The sequence below is a fragment of the Vigna unguiculata genome, chromosome 11 (genome assembly GCF_037176805.1).
Source record: "Vigna unguiculata cultivar grain cowpea cultivar isolate G323 ecotype 2 chromosome 11, ASM3717680v1, whole genome shotgun sequence".
Classification (NCBI taxonomy): Eukaryota; Viridiplantae; Streptophyta; class Magnoliopsida; order Fabales; family Fabaceae; genus Vigna; species Vigna unguiculata.
The window spans coordinates 37,163,349-37,185,179 of record NC_140802.1 but is presented as its reverse complement, the minus strand read 5'-3'; the positions used below and the strand labels follow the sequence as shown (position 1 = coordinate 37,185,179).

The 21,831-nt window shown below is 30.7% G+C and overlaps 1 protein-coding gene and 2 long non-coding RNA genes across 3 annotated transcripts; 2 read left to right on the top strand and 1 right to left on the bottom strand.

Moving 5' to 3' along the window:
- Nucleotides 1–6,096, bottom strand: LOC114169881 (external alternative NAD(P)H-ubiquinone oxidoreductase B1, mitochondrial). Its single transcript, XM_028055259.2, has 10 exons — nucleotides 5,821–6,096; nucleotides 4,391–4,661; nucleotides 3,915–4,118; nucleotides 3,511–3,761; nucleotides 3,168–3,387; nucleotides 2,895–2,999; nucleotides 2,363–2,626; nucleotides 2,052–2,173; nucleotides 471–590; nucleotides 1–194 (listed from the first exon to the last, which is right to left on the bottom strand). The coding sequence occupies exons 1-10, from the start codon at nucleotides 5,895–5,897 to the stop codon at nucleotides 107–109; spliced, it is 1,722 nt and encodes a 573-aa protein (XP_027911060.2). The 5' UTR covers nucleotides 5,898–6,096; the 3' UTR covers nucleotides 1–106.
- A 10,145-nt stretch (nucleotides 6,097–16,241) lies between these two features.
- On the top strand, nucleotides 16,242–18,270 carry LOC146881876 (uncharacterized). The gene is made up of 4 exons (XR_014986225.1): nucleotides 16,242–16,414; nucleotides 17,605–17,655; nucleotides 17,835–17,909; nucleotides 18,249–18,270. It is a non-coding gene; the product is annotated as an uncharacterized LOC146881876 (long non-coding RNA).
- Nucleotides 18,271–19,094: 824 nt separating this feature from the next.
- Nucleotides 19,095–19,780, top strand: LOC146881875 (uncharacterized). Its single transcript, XR_014986375.1, has 3 exons — nucleotides 19,095–19,193; nucleotides 19,341–19,395; nucleotides 19,690–19,780. It is a non-coding gene; the product is annotated as an uncharacterized LOC146881875 (long non-coding RNA).
- The last annotated feature ends 2,051 nt before the right edge of the window (nucleotides 19,781–21,831 follow it).

Here is a 21,831-nt window from a genome sequence, read left to right as displayed (position 1 = left end):
TGCAATAACAGTTCATAAGATTGTTTCCAATGGAGATGTTGTTCCATCAACAGTGATATCACTTTACATTAGATACAAAAATCAACAGAGGTAACAAGGTGTGAAATTAAACTCGACTTGAATCCCTGCCAAATATGAATCTTCTTGTCCAATCAGACACGACCAAGACCCTTGTTCGCCAGCTCACTTGCTTGCTGAATGTTGAACACAAAGTTATTAGATAAAAGAAAAAGATTCCTTAACACTATTTGATTTTCATTTGACAATTTTTATAAAGATAAAATAATATTAACAAAAAATAATTTTTATATTTTTAAAAAAGAATAGAGCAAAACGTAGTGAGGGTAATATGAAATGAATGTAAAAAAAAAATTAGTGTGAAAATAAAATAACAGTGTCCCTATATAAAACTAGCTAAGCAAATAACTTGGTTGCCACGTGTGTACTTTACATAATAGATAATGACTCACCTTGCATATACAGAATACCAAAGCCATTGGGTGCTGTGACCCATGGAAACCCAGTCTCCAGGAAGTTCTGCAGCTGCCTGCTCCCCACCTAGTGGAGCAAATTGACCCAGATGTCTATACCTTTTGTTAACATGCAAACAATCTCACTAATTAGTCAATGATGAAGCATAAACACAATTACCTGTTATATTATGTCTTTGATTAGAAAAAAAAAACTAACCTAAAATGGTTATCAAAACATCTTTTTCTACCTAATTAGTGGCCAACTCTTTTGTAAACATAATGTGGTGTATCGTTGGCAATTTTTGTGTTCAATTCAACGGCAAGAGTTATACTACTTGGAAATATCAATTCAAGATGTATTGAAAAGATTGTGGGGTCAGGAACTGAAAAATAGCCTTAGATGCATGGGAAGTAAGAGATGTTCATACCTCTTACTTTTTCGATGTTAGGAATCCAAATGTGAGTCTAAGTCCTACATTTAGTAGAAATGTGAAAGTAAAATACTGTATAAAGATGAAGACTCATAAATCTATTGTCTTAAAGTTTTTGGTTAAAAGTGGTGTCAATCCCTTGTGTGGTTGAACTCAAGTCTCATTGTATTGTGACTCCCCAATAAACCTTCCTCTCTAAAAACCTAACATCCTGTACTATTGCTTCCAACTTATTGTTTGTTGGTCACTTAGTAGACAACAAATGTAATGTTAACTTTTCTCAATCTATCTTGTGTTGGAGTAGGTATCGAGGAAAATGGTCATGAAGGGGGCCTAAAGGGGGAAGGTTGTTTCCTCTCCATAATATTTCCCATCACTTCTCTTTTGCTTATAATAATGTTTTCAATCATAAACATAGAAAAATGGGTCATCCTGCTCTATTGTTTTATCTCACTCATTTAAATTTAGTTTGTTGGGATATCAAGTAATTGGTATTGGTGCATTTGTCTTGTTCTGCTTGCAAATTGGCTAAAAGTAAACTACTCTATTCTCCATACTGTACTCATCATGATTTCTATTGTTTTGAAATGATTCATAGTAATGTTTGGGGTTTGTCTCTTGTGACTTCTCATGTTCACTATAAATATTTTGTTACCTTTATCAACGATTATAGCTGTTTTACTTAGATATATTTTCTTGATCTAAATTTGAAGTTTTTTCAATAACAAAGGCATTAAAAAAAATCTCCTGACAAGTCGAGCAGTATATTGGACCTTAACGTCCCACATAGAAGGTATTGGAGCATGGTTTCAAGTAGAAACGAAAATGCTTCATCTAAAAAAGTGGAAGAAGGCCCTCCATAGTGATTATCAGACATAAAATATCAACCAAAGCAATTACATAATGGCATGGAGTAGACCATAGAGAACACACTCTGCCTAATTGGACATCTAATCCCTGCAGTGTTTCTTATTAACTTCTGCTTTCAAATTTGAAGCAATCACTACTACATAACGCATGAGAACTAACTTAACAGCCATACTAGATTTCCCTGGCATTTTATTCATTCAGTGGACAACTTTGAAATTTCCACTCCACATACAAGAAATACAGGAAACACAATAAGAACATGAAGTACACGGTTTACCGGAAGGGCAGAAACTTATGGCGTCCAGATCCACTAAATCGTCGAGGACCTTCAGGATGCTCTTCAGCATGATCCCTGTGGTTGAAGCATCTAGCTAGATATGCACCCTGTTGAGCAGCAACCTGGATATAGCAACACATTAAAAAATGTACAAGACATCCGACAGCCTATAATGCACCGATACTTCAATTTGGGGTCACGTATCCGTGTCTGACACTTACCGTGTCTGATACATGTATCGTATCTGGACATAATAACTGAAAGCAAAAGCTATCAGCACAAGTAAGAGTAGTTACTGGTGAAATATATACCTGTGCAGTTGCTGGCAGACTCTTCACCTGTGAATCTGCATGAGAAAGGGCCAGCTTAAATGCTTCTATGCCTATTTCCTTGCTTTCATTCCCTTGCAAATCTTTCCACAGAGTGCTAAAATCACGAAGTTGTTTTTGCTTTAGATAGTGTTCAACTTGCGGATATCTTAAGACAATGTCATCCATCACCTCCTGGAATTCTTCAATAGTTAAGGTGCCTGACTTATTTTTGTCTGCAGCCTCAAATATGGTTGTGATATCATCCTAGAAACCAAGGTAACAAGTTAATTATGACATAGATCAATTCAATTGTGATTTACATAACATGTATTTGGTTCCTGCATAGAGTACATGCAACAAGCTTGTTCAATTTATCAGAAATAATCAAATGAAAGGGACAATGAGCTTAATTTCATCATCAAAACCCAATCAAGTTGTTCACATCTTTATCCATTCAGAGAGGATACAGCATTTTGTTGTATTAAATAAGTTTAGAAGTTTAAAAAAGGTCTCTTAAAGTCTGAAGAGATACCATGATTTTACGTTGAGTTATGCTAGAACAATCACCAAGCGCATACACCTCTTCACATCCCTTCACACGCAACCATTCATTAGTTGCTAGTACATGCCTTTCAGCCTGCACATGGTGAAGGGAAAGCACTATATATTATGGATCTGATTTAATGTAATATACTAAAAAAGCAGGAACACCTTCCTCACCATGTGCACATGCACATACACAAGTGAAAAGAAGAAAGGGTGAGGCAAATAGCATTCAGAAGAAATGCATGGAATGAATGTTCACCTGACCAATTTCTTTCATAAAGTCCCTTATAACTGGAAGAGTTGAAATGCCAGTTGACCAGACAACCAATCCATGGGGTACTGAGCAAACCTCTCCAGTTGATTTTTCCTTCATTGTAATAACCTTGTCATCAACACCGACAACCCGGCATCCTGTTTGAACTTCTATCCCATCTCTTGTAAATTTTTGCTCAGCAAATGAACTTATTCTTTCATCAAACCTACAAGATTGAAGATGACATTTATCCTAGGTGTGCTTTCTTATTTAAGATGAGTTAAGAATGTGAAAGATTTGAAATCATACTAATATACTTAAGACAGTTGATGCTTAATGCTGTTCTTACATGTTCAAGATGTGATCTCCTGATTGAATCACTGTTATTTTCACTTTATCTTTAACAGTTGGATATAATTTGGTTAAATCTTCTAGGACATAATCATGCAATTCTGCAGCAAATTCCACACCAGTTGGACCTCCTCCCACTACAACAAAATGAAGAATTGACCTTTGCTCTTCATCAGTTATACTAGGAAGAACAGCCTTCTCAAAGCAATCAATCACAGACAGTCTAATCCTCTGAGCATCCTCAACATCCTGTGAGTCATCATCATAGGGTGCATTTTGAATTAGTTACAAACAGATCAACATACAAGTGTTTGATTACGGTAATTTTTCCTCACCAAGAAGTTCAAAGATTCAATGAATCTCCTGATAAACCAACAGTCATAATCAAGAGAAAAAAAATACCTTCAGAAAATGACAGTTCTCCTTGACACCAGGAGTGTTAAATGTATTTACTTGTGCTCCCACCGCTACAACCAAGAAGTCATAGTCCAAGGAAAATTCGCCACTTCCCACCAAGTTGTCGATATTGGACCGACAGAAAACCTTTTTGTTTGAAGAATCAATTTTGGTGCATTCTGCTTCCCAAAAGTTTATTTCTCCTTTTCTCTGCAATGGAAAAGTGGGGGGTGGGGGGAGCTTCCTTATTAATTATCAACTCAAAACACTAACAAATGAAAGGGAGAAAAATTCCCAGACATGACCAGAAGGTGATACTGACATCAACAATATACATAACAAAGTGAAGCATCGAACATTTTTGTTTTATAAGATAAGCCTCAAAGAACACTTGATTTGTCATTATGTTACATGTTCATCATGTGAATTGCTGTCTAGAAAGGCATCAATTATTCTTAGAGCTCAGTTAAAATTGACTCCACCTTTTTAATGATGTTTCGGACTGGCTCTACAATGCTCCGCGCTTCAACTGTCCCACAAGTGACACTAGGTAATAAGGGAGTAAATGCAAAGTAATTACGAGGTGAAACAACCTGAACATCATATAACGATGCATCCAGATCCTTAAGGAAACTGGTAGCAGCCCATCCTGTTCCAAGAACCACCACTTTCTTTTTGGAAGGCTCATTAGCATGAATACTAGGACGTTCAGCTCCTGTTTGTGATTCTGAGTATGCAACCACACCACCACCACTGCAATTTCAAAGGGCATGCAAACTCAGTAAAATAGTAAACACATACGTGAGATTCAGTTGACTATCTCAATCAACCTTAAATATTTTGATATGATTTCCTAAGAATAAGCTAAGCAATTCATATATTGATTTGTTGTTCCTAATTTCAGATTATAGAATATTTTGTAACAATGAATAATAATTTTTTTAAATATTCATAACATTATTTATAGCGGGAATAACAACAGTGAAAGAACAATAGTGAAAGGCATCAAGCCATTTTTTATGACATGGTATCAGCCTAAGCACAATCCACCTTTTCTTCTCTTTCTTACTTGAAGCCTTCATAGCTTTGTAGTTCTTGTTTCAGGTTTCGTGGCTTCCGTGGCCTCCCCAATGTTCTTGTTCATTTTTCATGAGAGACTACTTTTGGGAGATTGTTTCTAACCAAGAGTATTTGAAGAAAGGTGTAAAGCTGAACACAAATATACAGGAAAAACTATATATCTGATGAGACCTAAGGAATGAAAGAAAACATGTATAGACTACTACCCTTGGAAAAAGGAATGACAGAAAAAAAATAATGAGAGCAAAGCAGTTGGAGTAGTTACATTACAGAATTGGTTTGGCAGTTAAAATTGTTGAGAGCAGACCTTAACTTACATGATAGAAGGTGTAGAAGAAAGATTAACTAACCATGAAAGATTTGGTGAGTCAAGGAAATAGTTCATTGCAAAAAGGGATACCCTTTGCTGAAGAAGAACCCCATAGATAGAGGGAGAATTTTCTCCTATGATCTCTGTTTCTGGTTTCATACATATTTTTTTCTATCTCTTTAAGTTCTCTTTCTAAGAACAACGGAAGTATAAGGATGCATTGAATGAAGTGAAATTGCTTGGATCCATTTGCAACACTAACCCAACATCAAGAAGGACACTCATTGAATGAACTTGATTTACACTAGCAAGTGGATCAAGTGAAATAATGTAATAATACCCCAAAAATAACTTACTGGATCATGCACATGTATATGAATGTAAGTAAATCCACACACTCTTAAGTGAAAACTTCAACCAACAACAACCACTGAAATCTTAGAATAGACAATACTGTTAAAAGTACCCTTCTTATCTTCCTACAGCACATTATATACACGAAAAATTGATAAATAAAAACACCTGAGAGTGCAGAGCAACAGAAAATTGGAGGAGCCCAGAACCCTGGAGGCCCTGTTGAAGAAGGAAGAAACCGTCATGGTTGCAAAATTGGGATTAAAAGCTTCAACTGCAGAACTCTGAACTCTGAAATCTGGAGTGTCACTATTTGAACTTCAGACAAAGAGCTCTTAGATCTCAACACGTGGCGTTGATGTGTGGATAGAATATTATTGTCTACCATCAGAGTTCGTAGCTGGAACATTGCTATGTCCCTTGGTTTTCGAACATCGTCGAAAGCGTAGTTCAAAAGATAAATCTTTCGAAAAAGGATCGGAACATACTGTTAAGAAAAATCAATTACTTTACTTTTCACTCAAGTGACTAGAAGTAACATGGCATCATGAAAGTTATTTTTTAAATTAAAGAAAATTATGAAAAATCTGAAATGTAGATTGACAGTATCCAACAGTTTAAATTTAAGGTTCAAATACTCCCTTAGTCCATGTTTTTGTTAAAAAATTTTAAATAGGTCCTAAAATTTTTTTAGTCTCAATTAGGTCCATATTTTTGAAAATGTATAACAATTAGGCTCATTCCGTTAGTATGATGTTAACGTTGTTAAGGACATGCTACGTGTCAGCTCCTCATTTTTTTAAATTTTTTATTTTGAATTTTTTATTTTTTTATTTTTTATTTTTATTTTTTTATTTTTTTTATTTTTTTTTTGAAAATTATTCATGCCACGTGTTACATCAATATTGTGTCACGTCAGTAAGGTGACACATATCAAATCATTGTTTGAATCTCAATTTGGTCCATATATTTGTTATTTTAATTATATTTTAGTCCATTTTTTTTTTAATTTTCATTTTCATCTTCTCCAAATTGAGATCAAATTTAACTTTTATATAAATTTTATAATGATATTTTTATTAAACAATTTTAATAATATTAAGTTTATTTTATATTTTGTTTTAAAATTTTAAAATATTTATTTTAACTTGTTACAAAATTGTTTTAAATAATTTATATACAAAGAGTTGGTTTAAAAATAAAAAATTTATAAATTTAAATATAAAATTTTAAAACAATTTTGTAAAAGGTTAAAATAAATATATTTAAAATTTTTTTAAAAAATGGACTGAAATGTAATAAAAATAACAAATATATGGACCAAATTGAGATTCAGACAATAATTTGACACGTGTCACTTTACTGCCGTGACACGTGGCACAATATTGATGTGACACGTGGCATGAATAATTTTCAAAAAAAAATTAAAAAATTTAAAAAAAATTTAAAAAAAATTTAAAAAAATTTAAAAAAATTTAAAAAAATTTAAAAAAAAATCAAAAAAATGTGGAGCTGACACGTGGCATATCCTTAACACCGTTAATATCATACTAACGGAATGAGCCTAATTGTTACACATTTTCAAAAATATGGACCTAATTGAGACTAAAAAAAATCTTAGGACCTATTTGAGATTTTTCAACAAAAACATGGATGAAGGGAGTATTTTAACCTAAATTTAAAAATATATGATATTAAAGTAATACTGTTATGTTATGTATATTTCGGAACTAATAATGTTAACAGTGTTGTACCCAAAAAATGTCATTTGGACGAGCCGTCCAAAAATAAAAATTCAGTTTTTAAATACCTGGAGGGCGGCTAAAATAGAAGTTGTCGTTACGTCGTGGAATACCGAATAAAATTTCACTTTTGAAAGCTTTTTCTATCTCAGAGTGAATAAAAAGTTAAGATAATGATAGTAAATAAAATATAGAGTTGAATGTCACATATTATATATATATATAGTCCTCAATTCAACTGTTGAATTATTGAATAATAAAAAATTGTATTTCGTCTTAATATTTATGCTATAGGAATCAATTATAAATTTAAGTATACTAAAAGAGATATATAATCCACATATTTTGGTGATTACACTACAATAATTTGATTGGAAGTTATTCGTTTGGAAGATAAATGGGTGTAATGATGTCGATTTATTTATGAGTATTTTAATAAAGATTAACCTTTTGTAACTATTTTAATAAGGGTAGACTTTTGTGAGTATTTTAATGCTCCTCTTTATAAGTTTGTATATTTATAAGTAATTATTGAAAAATTATGTATTTGATGTTTATATTTAGTAGTAGTTATGTATGTTTTTTTTTATGTTTACTGGTGAGAGTTTTTATAATTTGGAAACATTATAACATTTGGTTAGTAAACACTTTATTCTTCCCTAACACAAAATATTTAGAATACTTAGACTACTTAGAAGTGACATTTTAAGAAGACATTAGTTTGAATAAAGCATAAAAAATATTTCTTATTTAAAGAGTTTTTGTTCATTTTTTTTTCTCTCTTAGACTCACTTTATTATTTCACTCAAGCATTATTGGATTTTCATGCATGTTATTATGCAAGTTAAACTATGTTTTGATTTCTTTGGTTTACCTTTTCCATGGTTTTTTAATAAAATTGGTCATTTTGACCCATTTAGTACAAAAAATATCAGTTTACTAATTAATTACATAGTAAGGGACATGTCATGCGACTAGGGATGTCAATGGGCGGATAGGGTATGGGTACACTACAAGAAAATGCTTCATTAGTAACAAATTTTAGTGACCAAAAGTTGTTAGTTATTATAATTACTAATTTAGATACAAGTTTACAAAGTAAAAAAATCATTGGTTACTAAAATAGTTACTATTATAAATAAAAAATTATAATTGGTCACTAAATTGGTTTTTAAAATTAGCTACCATAGTTTTGGCTACCAAAGAAAACTGGTCACTAAAAATTAGCTACCTAAGTTTTGGCTACCAAAATAACTTAGTTACTAAATTGCTCTCTAATTAATTAGTGACAAATTTAGTGATCAATAAATTTTAATTTTGTAAATTGGTATCTAAATTGGTCACTATAGTGACTAACAACTTTTAGTCACTAAAATTGGCTACTAATAAGACATTTTCTTATAGTGGTAATAGCTCCCTCGTACCCTACCCGTTGGATAAATATTTGTTTCGTACCCATATCCATATCTGTCGGGTATCCGTTATGCGGGTACCCACCTATTTTTTTCATATCCGCGGGTACCCACGAGTATTTACAAAAATTATTTAAAAAACAAATATTTAATCATAAATTCAAATAAAATAAAATACATCAATGTCATAAATTTTAAATAAAGTTCAAATAAACTCAAGTTCATACAAGTCCAAATAATTATAAAAGTAAATATAAAATGACGTTCAACACAATGAAAATTCTTTAATTAGTGCTTTGATCAACAAGCTCAATTTCTTCGATTGATTCCTGAAAAAATAAACAAAATAAACAATAATGCCAAGTATTCTTATTTTGATTCCATCATTTAACAACAAGCATACCATAAACGTCATTGTCTATATAGAGTTTGATGTATATGTCCAATTTCAAAGAAAAGAAAGAGAAAAATATCAAGGGGGTGTACCTAGAAGAAGACAATGTACCAATACTTGAAGTTGGTGGAAGAATGAAGACAGAAGACAAGACAAGATGTGCAACTTAGAAAAAATTAGGTCAAAATATTTTTTACTAATATATATATATATATATATATATATATATATATATATATATATATATGAGGGTATTTTTGTAAAATTTAGCGGGTACGAGTATTAACGGGTACGGATACTATGATACCTGTACCCGCCCCATTAACATGCGGGTATCAAAAATACTCGTACCCACAGGTAGTGGGTATCCATTTTTAATATATGTCTCCTATCCGTTGCGGGTTTTATTTGTGGATACCTGCAGGTACGAACTTTTTTTACATCCCTACATGCGACCCATTTAATAACTTCTACAATTTTTTTCTAACTAAAATCGTTACGATGGATAACGACCTTCAATTATTACATTATTTTAATTATTTTTTTCTTTTGAAATTTTATAGAGAAATCATTAACAAGATCACGACTTTAATATCTATTAATAAAATGTAATAACAAATTTTAAATTTTAAATTTTAAAATAACAAAATTTTAATAACATTTCATTTAAAATATTTTTAATCAAATTATTTAAAAAAAAATTATATATATATATATAATTAATTTTAGAAATTATAAAAAAGTTAGAAAAAATAAAGAGAGAAGTGTGATCTTGTTAACGATCTCTTTGTAAAATTTAAAAAATAAATATTAAAATAATGTAATAATTGAATGTCTTTACTCTCATAACGATTTTAGTCAAAAACAAAATTGCAGAAGTCGTTATATTTTATGAAGTCATCGTAATTTCATACAACTTCAATATAGAAGTTGTATTGAGTCTGCACGACCTTTTCCTTGCGATGTAATTAATTAGTCAATTGACCTATTTATGTAATAAATGTGTTAAAATGATCCATTTTGTAAGAAAAAGAAAAACTTTTTCCATTGTTAAGTTTGGCTTGTTTTCTAATCATAAGTTTTAATTCTTCTTAATTTTTCAATTCTTCTCATGGTAGTAATGCCTTACTAGTACAAAGCATGTCAATATTCAAAAAGAACTATTCTCTAAGAGTTATAAGGACTTCTTATATTTTTTTTTATTGTGCATATATCATCGGCAAAGGGTTTGATTATAAGTAATTATGTGCCAAGATTAGGGGCTCCTACCTTAAATGATAAATCTCCTTGTCGATTTTAAAAGTTCATTTAAAGAAAATGTATAATTAGTCGTATAGTATCCAGTTTGGGGCTAGGGTGTCAAATAGGTATCAGGTTTAAAAAAAGTGTCAATTGCATCCAAACTTTTGAAAAGTGTTTCAATTAGGTCGCTTTCAGACAGAGTTGACTAACGCCGTTAGTCAACGTGCCACGTGTCAGTCTGTGTTTTTTTTTTAAAAAAAAATTTAAAATTTTTTGAAAAAAAAAATAAAAATGCCACGTGTCAATTCCTTGTGTGTCACATGTGGCATTGTCAGTGCCACGTGGCATTGCAATGCCACGTGTCAGTGTCAGTGTCACTATCAGATGTCATTGTGTTGATTTCGATTTAGTCCCCATATATGTTTTTTTGTTTCAATTTAGTACCTAAGTATGTGTATCTCATTCAATTTTGTCCCAATTTTTTTTAATAATTAAAATATTTTTGTAATCCATTTTTTATAAGATTAAAAATAATTAAGTATAAATATTTTTACAAAATTAAGTACTAATATTTATATTGTTCCTCTCAATTTCAGACCAAATTTATTATTTATATAAATGTTATACTAATATTTTTTTATTAAAAACGACTTTTTAACATATTACTTTATTAATTACTTTTTTATTAAGTACTCATGTTTTGTTAATTTTTTTTTTAAATAGAACAATATTGTCTCTTACTAATTTTAAACCAAAATTTCTATTGGTTTGAATGTTATACTAATTTTTATTATTATTAAAAATGACTTAATAAAATGACTTTTACCACTAAATTTTAATATAAATATCAAATACTTAATTTTTGTTAAACTTTTATACTTAATTACTTTTAATTTTATAAAAAAATGGATTTTAATTATTAAAAAAAATTGGAACAAACTGACACGTGGCACTCACAATGCCACGTTTCACACACATGAACTTGACACGTGGCATTTTTATTTTTATTTTTTCTAAAAAATTAAAAAATAATTAAAAAAATTTTAAAATTAAAAAAAAAAACCACAAACTGATACGTGACATGTTGACTAACGGCGTTAGTCAACTTTGTCTGAAAGGAACCTAATTGAAACACTTTTTCAAAAGTTGGGATGCAATTGACACTTTTTTTAAACCTGATATATATTTGACACCCTAACCCCAAACTGGATACTATACGACTAATTATACCTAAAGAAAAATAAGTGTAAGGCTTCCTCCTCGAACCCATTAATTAAAGTACCTCTGAAGTTTCCCTAGGTTCTGCCAAAGATCGTTACTCGTGTTCTCCCTTCTAGATAACTAAAAGTGTTGGCTCCTTGAATCACTGACCACACATCTCGCCCAAGATCTTCACACTTGTTTTTATCTAAAGAAAGAAAAGGTCCTCTCACTTCATTGGGCTTCGTATCTACTTCTTCGCCCAACACAACCCCTTGTAGCCTATAAATATGAAAGCCAATTGAGTTAATGCTAGTGGAACTGGTTTTTCTTCCATTTTTTGTGCTAGCTTGCTATAAACTTTGAGCCTTATCCAATGATTTAATAATTGCAAAGTTATATTGACAAGGTGTACAATTATTAATCATTTTTTTTAAAATGGACGACTACCGAAAATGTTTAATCATTAAACAAAGTAAAGAGTTAAAGAAGATTGTTATTGATCGTGACTTTATTGTTTCGACCAAAACCAAATAGAACGAGTTGTTTGATAGAATAATCATCTTTGAAAAAAAAAAGGCTATAAGAGGTGGAAACAAAGAATAATGGTCTTTTAGTCAATATGGAAATGTTGAAAATGTAGTTAAAGATGCTAAAAAGGTAGTTTGAGCAACCAAGGAAAAAGTTAAGCAGGCCAAGCTAAAAAACATAAGATTTTTTAAAGAGTGTGAAAAGAGAAAGTTGATGAATCCAACAAGATTAAGGTTGACTTGGAGATTGATATGGTTGAGATGACTTTTTTTTTTTTTCAGCACTAAGAGTTTATAAGGAAGATTTTAAGAAGGCAATGTGTTAAGTTGTGATATTTTCTCTTAATGTGGATGTTGAACATTTCAACTTGTCCAAAGACATTTGGTTGATGAACAATGATTTTTGTAACTTGAACATTATAATAAATTCATTAGAAGTACAAAAAAACTCTTATCCGATTTTGCACTACTACTTGTTAGACCAATTTTCCTCCCCCAAAATTGGAGAGGTCAAAAGTTTTTGTTTGGGTTGAGTCACTAGTACTTAGACCCTTTAGAGAATAGGAACCCACCTTTAAACTTAGAGTATAACACTATTGTCTTGCTTTGGGGTTACCTTTAGTAGTTATTAATAATATAGTCTTCTTCTAAAGAAACTTCATTGGCATGTTAGGTGTAAAGATGATGAAATTTATCTTAATGAGTGTCTTTCATCTCATGAGGACGTTATGTGAAGTGTTCACCTTTATTGGAATGTATTGAACTATCAATGTCTATTGTGTTGTATTGATACCAAACATGCTTTGGGGTTAACTTTAGTAGTTATTCCCAATGAACTTGAGTAGGGGATTAAGATACGATTTGATAAGCGAACTAGGGTATCTAGCTTTAGGAAATTTAAATAGAATAAAATGTTTACCAAGCTTCATGTAAAAAATGAGAATAGTTTTATTAAATCAAGAGGGGTAATTTGGTTTTGAAACTTTTTCACAACCTATTTTTTAAGTTCATTTTAAAATACTTTCAATTTGAAAATTGAATAAAATTAATTTTGAGAATCAAAATTAATAATAAAAAAATTATACACAAAAAAGAAGATAAAACAAAAATATGAAAAATACAAGAGAATTTTATACTGGTTCAGATGTACATCTAGTCTTAGTGTTTCAACATTAGAAAAATTGATTCCACTGTCAAATAAGGTTTGTACAAGCAATCTACATTACAAACTTTTATACAAGCAATCTACAAACTCTTTCTTATCTACTTCTAAACCGCTTCAAGAGAATTTTAGCCTTTTCTACTTTTTAATCACTCGAAAATATATTGTCTTATCAACTTTTATTGCCAACAAACAACAAACAACCATTGGAAACACTCTAGTGGCAATTACAACAATGGAAAATTAGAATAACAACAATTACAACATTGGAAATGCTCTAGCAAACACCATGAAAAGGTTTATCAAGAATCCAAACACAATGATTTAGGTCTAAGACCCTAGAAAATGACGTTTTAAAAGTGATAGTGGTTTAAAAATAGTGAGACTCGATTAATTTAATATTAAAAAGGTTTTAGTATAAATAGAATTGTTATAAACGAGTTTCATTATTTTAAAACACACCATCTCTCTAGAAACAACTTTTCTAGAGTTCTTTGACTTCTCTCTAGAGGTTCTGTCTCTCTAGTCGTCTGATTGAAGAATTCAGACCGTAGGATTGATCCTCTTGGCGAGCTCTTCAATTTGGACCGATTAGTTTCTTCGTTCGTGTAAGTAGAGTTTTTGCCCCCTTTTTAGTCCTTTTCTGTTTTCTGTTAAATGCAAGCCTTCTTTCGCTTGCATGCGACGTTTTAATCATCAGTATGAGTCTCTGTTGATCAGTGATCATAACAGTATGTCCTGATCGTTCTTGTGATGTTTCTATGTGTAGATAGAACATCCTGTGGAGTTAGAGGTGTTGACGTTTTTAAGGCGTTGACGTTTATAAAGCTATCTAAACAGAATAGCAGGTAAGGGAAGCTAACTGTTTTGCTTGAATTTCGTATAGAAATCATTCTGATGACTTTGAATTGCATGATTGAGTGTTGTATGAGTGCTTGAAATGTGTAATTGAGTGTATGATTGGATTGTGATAGATTTATGGATTGTTGCATGTGAGAACAGATTGGGAATCTGGTATTTTTGCCTAAGCGAGCAGCTCTAGCCTGAGCGAAAACACCAGAAACTCATTCCATGTCTCTGCGCGAGATCTCACCTAGGCGAGCCAGTCTCGCTTGAGTGAGAGTCATTCTCGTCTAAGCGAGACAACTTAACCTGAGCGAGAATTCGCCTAGAGTTTAAGTTGTTCTCTATTTCTAGCCTCACTCAGGCAAGAATGACTCACTTAAGCGAGACTGGCTCGCCTGAGCGAGAACCTCTGCAGTTGAGTGTTATTTCTCTATTTCTAATGGATGAAGTTATGTTCAAATGTTAAAATGTAAACTTAGTTATGATATGCATGAATTGCTATGACTGGTAATGTGTGGTGAAATTGCATGAAGTTAGAATATGAGAAGAAGTGGTTGAATTAGAATTTCAAGGGAAATTCAAAAAAGTATGTTAGTGTATGTAAGGACATAAGGACTCTGTATTGGTTGGTATCCTGAAACTCCAATAATCATTCACGCTCAGATAGAGCATAATGGATTATGTCGTGAGAAGTACCAGGAAGTACTAGTCTTTGGACTTGATCAAGTCTTAGACATGAAGGGAACTTTTTCTGGGAGTGGTTTGGTGATAACTCCTTGTGTCCAAACTCTGCAAAATTTTGGAACTGTCACAGGTGCACGCCACCCAGAGATTCAATGTCGCTTACATAATCCAGATATCGAGTTTAGAGTAATATATCGACATTGTGTTTGTGGTGGTCTATGTAATTCTGGTGAAAATGAGACAGATTAGCTTACCCTTGCAGATGTGGTTGCAATGTCAGAGACACTTCTAAAGGATAAGGAGCCATCGTTTTAGATTTAGGAGGAGGTTTCCCTTGGAAGCTTTAGCAGTGGTCAGTCTTCTAAGTATAAAATTTATTGGTTTAGTTTAAGTATACAAGTAATATATTTTTATAATCATATCATTTAGTTTTATTAGTTTTAAGCTGCTAAAATTGGGATGTTACATTACGTACAACACAACCTCTTTTTTTTTTTATCATTAAAGCTCTTTGTTGTATTTGAAATGTCATATATTTATAGCTCAAAAATATCATTTCCAATTTGTAATCTAAAATATATGAAAACAAACACCTCTGGTAAGACCCTTATACCCATATTTAAATTTTTGACACCTATCCAATTTTTTGGTTTTTTTGTCATTCTCCTCTTTTAACCATTTTAACTCTTCCCGCTTTCCGTAAATTGAGATTCATCTTTTAAGCTTCTTGACTCAATTTGAAATTTTCTGTCTTTTCTTTCCTTTACATACTCTGCTCCTCATTAGGTAAAATACGAAAGTAGCCCTATCTATTATTTTGTCATGTATCCAAACTTTGGGTTTTTTCGTCATCTACCACTTTTAAGCAATTGATGATTTTAGCCTCACTGTTTTGATGTGTTTTGATGGTCAGCCACTACTCCACTGATAGGACAATGAAAGGATTGATGGACGTTCCCAAATCGGTTTCCCGCTCAATCTCCTTTTTAACACAAAAAAACCAATTATCAATCTCTGTGCATAGAACCCCTCACCTTCCATCTCTTTTTCTCCCCAAAACCAATCTTTCTCATTCTCTTCTCCAATCACTCATTCATCTTCTCCACTTTACAACCAACACCGGAGAAAATCTCCTCTTGATTCACTCAAACGCCGACGAGAGTCCAACGAGCCTCCATGGTCAGCGGAGGTGACGACTTCACTGCGCGACCACCATGTTCACTCATCTTCTACCATAATCGACTCCATCCCTAAAATTGCCCACTACCAGACCTTTGCCGGACTGAGACTCCTTTAGTTTCACCTCCATTATCCTTTAGTTTCATTTTTTTCTTTATTTTTTGTGCTTATTTTTGCATTATCCTGTTTCAGAAATCGTTTCATCGGCTGCAACACGGGTTTGCTGCGTTTGCACATTTCAACGAAAAGGAAAACAATGACAATGAGCAGTGGTGGTTCCTTTCGTGAGCGATGATGGTGGAGAGATCGTGGTTCTATGGCAGCAGTGGTTCGAAAGGGAAGAGAAGAAAACCCTTTCTGATTAAAATAAGGTTTGTGTTGGCTATTATGAAAACCCTTTATGAAAAACCCTTTCTATTTCATATTTGTGTTTTCTTAGTTTTGGACGTTGGTGTTTGGTGCTTGGTGCTTGGTTTCTCCAGACCATGTATGTATTTTAGTGTGATGTTTTTAACATTTGTATGTGTTCTTATTGTTAAAGGTTTGTGTTGGTCAAAGGTTTGTGCTTTATATATATTTCACAAGGGATATGGTATTTAGGTGTTAAAATAGCATGTAAAGATACATTTTACAATTTATTGTTTGATTTGATGAATGTTTTTTTTCTGTGTTAAAAGTTCTTATCTTTTTAGTTGCTTCTTGGTTCTTTTTCTTTTTATTTTTCTTCCTGTTTGATGGCTTTCATGTACTTGAAGAGTAAAACTTTTTGGGAGATAGTTTTTGAATGTTTCTATCATGTGTTTAGATTATTAAATTTTAAAGTTTTTAACTTTTTTTTGTTGTTTCTTGGTTATTCTTCTTCCTGTTTGATAACTTTCATGCACTGGAAGTTTTAGGAAGACAATGGATGTCGTTATCGATTTGATGCCATCGTTATGGACGAGAGTTACAGAGTTCTTGATTCTTGATAAGAATATGAAAATGGAGGTTTATGCTGATTATAGAGTCAAAGGTTTGTTCTTTTTTTATCCTTTTTATTGTTTTTTAATTTAAATTGATCACATTAGGTTTGTTTAATCGGTTGAAATGAAATATAGGTCATATTTTTGTGTCATTATGTGAAGTGAAAGATGCATCGAGTATATATATACATATATATATATATATATATATATATATATATATATATATATATATATATATATTAACTCCATCTTAGCTTTTTTTCTAGCGATGTTGTAGGGGCAAGATTGCTTGAAAGCAATTTTATCAACAACACATTAATGTTGTTTGGCTTATGCATAAGAGTATGTAACCTATATTTCAAGCTATGATTCCAAGTTATTGTTCTTTTAATAGGTATACATTTTAATTATCTTTATTGTACTATTAACAAATTTGAAAACTTTTGAATATATACTTTAGTTGTCATTTACAATTGTTATATAATAAAAATAGGCTAGAATCTTATTCATTTTATCTACTTAGGGGTCTCTTTAAGAATATGAAATAGGGAAGAGTTACTAATTAACAAATTTGATTTTGTCTAACGCTACTACAGTCAACCAGGTACCTGCAAGATTATTTGGAGGGCAAGAAGTGTATGTCCTTGGTATGTATGCACTGCTTTCAAACTTCATTTTTCTCCAAGCTGATTAAAGTTATACTTATCATAATATGGGGTTTTTCTTTCATGAGAATCCTATATATGTATTTGTGGTATAATTTTTTTTCTCAAAATCATGAATTTTACTAATTCCTTTTGTTAACCTTTACTTACTGTTTTCATAGATTTTAACACCAAAACCTGGAGAAGAAGATTATCTTGATACTTCGTATCTGATGTTTACGTTTTATATCCTATGGGTAAGTTTCGTTTAGTTGTAAATATATGCATTTAATTTGTTACTGTAGTTAATTTTTGCTTTCTAATAATGTCTTTAGATGTTTCATATAATATATCGATTTCAAATTGTGGACTTTTGATAGTGATGGTAGCTGGTATAACTTCTGGTATTTAACTTACTTTAGTTCAGTTACTTGATATTCAAATTGTTTGTAAACATATTTAGGTAGAAAAATGATTTCATTTTGGTATTCTTTTCTAATATGTTTTGTCCTTAAATTTGATACCAAAAAAATTCACTATTTCTCTCATGTTGGATTAGTCTAGAGTTATTTACTGATATCATTGTTGTTTTCAAGGTGGAAGGGAATCTTATGTGGCTAAAACTAATGAATTGTACAAGTTTGTCTTTGTTGCTTTTTCTGTTTTGCTTCTTTTTTATACATCTAACAGTGGAGGTAATATGTGAATAAGATTTCGTTGATCACATAATATATTGAATTTTAATGTTCGGTTGGTTTTTGACATCTCACGTAGTTTTTGGATTTGCTTGATTGGGAAATGTGGGAACATTTTTTATTGGAAAGAAAATATGGATTCTCCTTATTCTACTCAATCTAGCTATTCTTGATTGGTTTAATTATTGGTTTAACATAATATCTGATGTTGTCATAGTTATTGGTTTCAATTTGCTTATATGTGTGTGAATGTACGTATTAATTTGGAAGTGTTGCAGGTTGGATGTGTAATCTGTCATTTCTTATGAAGTTAAAGAAATATGGTAATTTTAATTGTTGGCTAGATTCCTTAAATATCTTTCAATAATTTAAGATATTTGTAGCTTTGATCTTAACGAAGTTTCATATTAATTTCAATTATATTAATTTCAATTATATTAATTTCAAATATATTAATTTTCCAATATATTAATTTCAAATATATTAATTTAAGATATATTAATTTAAGATAATATATAAATTGTTCTAAATTTGACAGGTTTCTTTGTCATGATTAACCACCTCATGAGCTTCCATATCGTGCCCTTTATATTGTTGTTCGAGGTATTTCTCATGATATGTTTGCTTCCATTAGAGGGAATAGTAAAGGCTAAGTTATGCAACAAGACATATAATTCTTTTTTTTCTACTTTGTATGTCAGGATTCATCCAAAATTGAAGCCTTTATGAAAAAGGACGAGGAATCCACTGATTTGATACCAAAACTTGAGGACAATATTCCAAAACTGCAAAAGTTATTGCTTGATGAGGAGAAGATCTTGGATGAAATCACAAAGAGTTCCAAAGGTGGACTTTTATCATTTTTACTAATTTATTTCTAATATAGTTTTGTCTATTGATAAAAATATAGTGTTGTTTAATCATAATTTTTTTATGAACAGTTTGGGAGGGTTCCATAACTTCTCTCCCTGTTTTACCTTACTATTTTCTCAGGCTACCAATGATATGGACAAAAGGCCATTTTCCATGAGTATCTCATTTTATAAAGGTTACAACCTTTCTTCCTAACTTCTTTTTTATTGACTTTTATCTAACATTGTGTCTTGCATATTACTGATTTTTTTTTCTTTCATTTTTAAATATTTCTCTTTATTTAAAACAGTCACCTACATGCTAGATGAAATCATATGGAGTTAAATAACCAACAATTTTCACTTTGGTGCAGCTACTGTCGAATCAAATATACGAATAAGCCCATGAGAATCCTGCTATTTCGATTCCAAACACAACATGTTCTTTTATTTATAAATATGTTTTCAGTTCCTTTTTTCTTGATCAATAGGTTGTTCTGGTAGTTGAAAACTTGATGGTTAACATTGCATTCACCATTGTTTTGGTTATCCAAGATCACTAGCATGTAATCTTTACAGAATGAAAATGTTCAAGGAGTACTAATAGAGATTGAAGAAAGTCTCCTAATTGTTGTAAGTCTCCCTTATTGATTCTTTCTATATATTCATGCTAAGAATTTGATTTTGGCCCATGCCGATACCTGTTTAATGTATTTCCAACCATCATTTTAACTGTGCAAGGATTGCTACAACATTGCAACTAGATCAGACAAGATTTTATCTATTGTTATGATAGTCTTGGCTGTCTTCTCTAACGTGGTGGCTATATATAGTGATGCCTATGCCTTGATCAAGCATAACCAAACTTCACGCGAATGATTTTCATCATTCTAAATGAGAGAAGCTGAATTAGGAAATTTGGGTTTTCCAAGAGGATTTGATGGATTGATTTGAATGAACAGAGAAGTTACCCTGTGTACAAAAGTGCTTCAGAAGTGTTACAGTCTACAACATGAGTCCATCCTCCTCTGCAATTTGTCATTTGTTGTAGTAGTTGAAAGTTTTTTTTGAACAATACTCTATATCCCTTTCCCTGATTTGTTGGCATTTGTATGTATTGTATTGTATTGAGTGGAAATGAATGAATTTGTTAAAGAAATGGTATACATTTGAAGAATTGGACGAGAGAAAACTATAGCTTTCATTTATATTCCTGTCCCTCTTCTCTTTTTTTATTGTTGAAGAAATTGAATTGTAGATTTCATAATTACTTATTATAAACCATGATATGACTTAATTTGACAATACTAAATATTTTCACGTTGTTTCTCTAAAAGGTAGGAGACATTAGAATATTGAGCAAGGAAGATATAATTTCCTTAAGTGATTCATTTAGCCTCATTGACGTGGTTTTTGTGATTACATTTATAGAAAGAGCAAAATACATCAAGAATAAAATAAAGATGGAGCATGAAATATTAGAAATTGCCATGAAGCAAATACATAAAGCTTCATAAGTTTCAGATTTCGATAGTAAAAACAACTTTCATATGCGTTCATATTCTTAAATGTAAATGAATTTTGTAAGTTATTGTTTGTCAGCAAAATTAAGTGTTTGGTTTATTTTAGTTATTTATTTTTCATGAAAAAATCATTTTTGATTTACATAAAAAAGACAATTATAATTTTATTTTAGAATGTTTTATATAAGTTTTTCAAAAATAAATCCAAATTACAAAAGATCATATTACTAATTATTTTAAATAGTTCGCAGAAAAAGGTGATAGGTTTTCTTTTAAATTAAAACTATATTTTATAATTGTAATAAAAATAACTTTTACCTTTTATATATTCTCTAAGTAGTATTAATTATTGTTTATATACATATATCCTTAAAATTGTTTGTTTATATACATATATCCTTTACAGATATACGTAGTGTGAAGAAACTTCTTAAAACAAAATTAAAAACAAAATTAATTATTTATTGAATATTAAAAACAAAATTAATTACTATAATACTTTCATATTTGTTATATTATGTTTAACTTTTATTATAAATTCAATGTCTATGTTAATAACTATTTTGTTTAAAACTTTTAACATCAATTTCAGGCTTCTCTAACTTTTTTTAATAGAGATATCATCTCAAAATATGTTTGTTATTATAATTATTATCAGTATTAGTAGTCTTAACAATTTTAGTGTTTTTATTTTATACGGGACCAAAGTTTACAATAACAAATTTTAACTATATAACACTATTATTCTTTTAACTATATAACCTTTTTAATAGAGATATCTCAAAATATGTTTGTATTTCTCCATTTTTCTTTAAATTGATTATTCATGTGTGGACAATACTTTACACTAGACCAAAGTTCACAATATACCTATATTTTATTTTAACAATTATAAGTACATATACATTTCATTTTAATATATTATATAACTAACTCATAAAACATGTGTGTCGTATTAAACAATTAATTGAGAGTTAATGTTTGATAACAATATCTTTTATATATATATATGTGTACTAGGATTTAAGTATGGTATGAATTAGGAATTTAAATAAATTTATGCGTTATATTAAATTTTAAACCAAAAAATGAAATCTTAATAGGACTCTA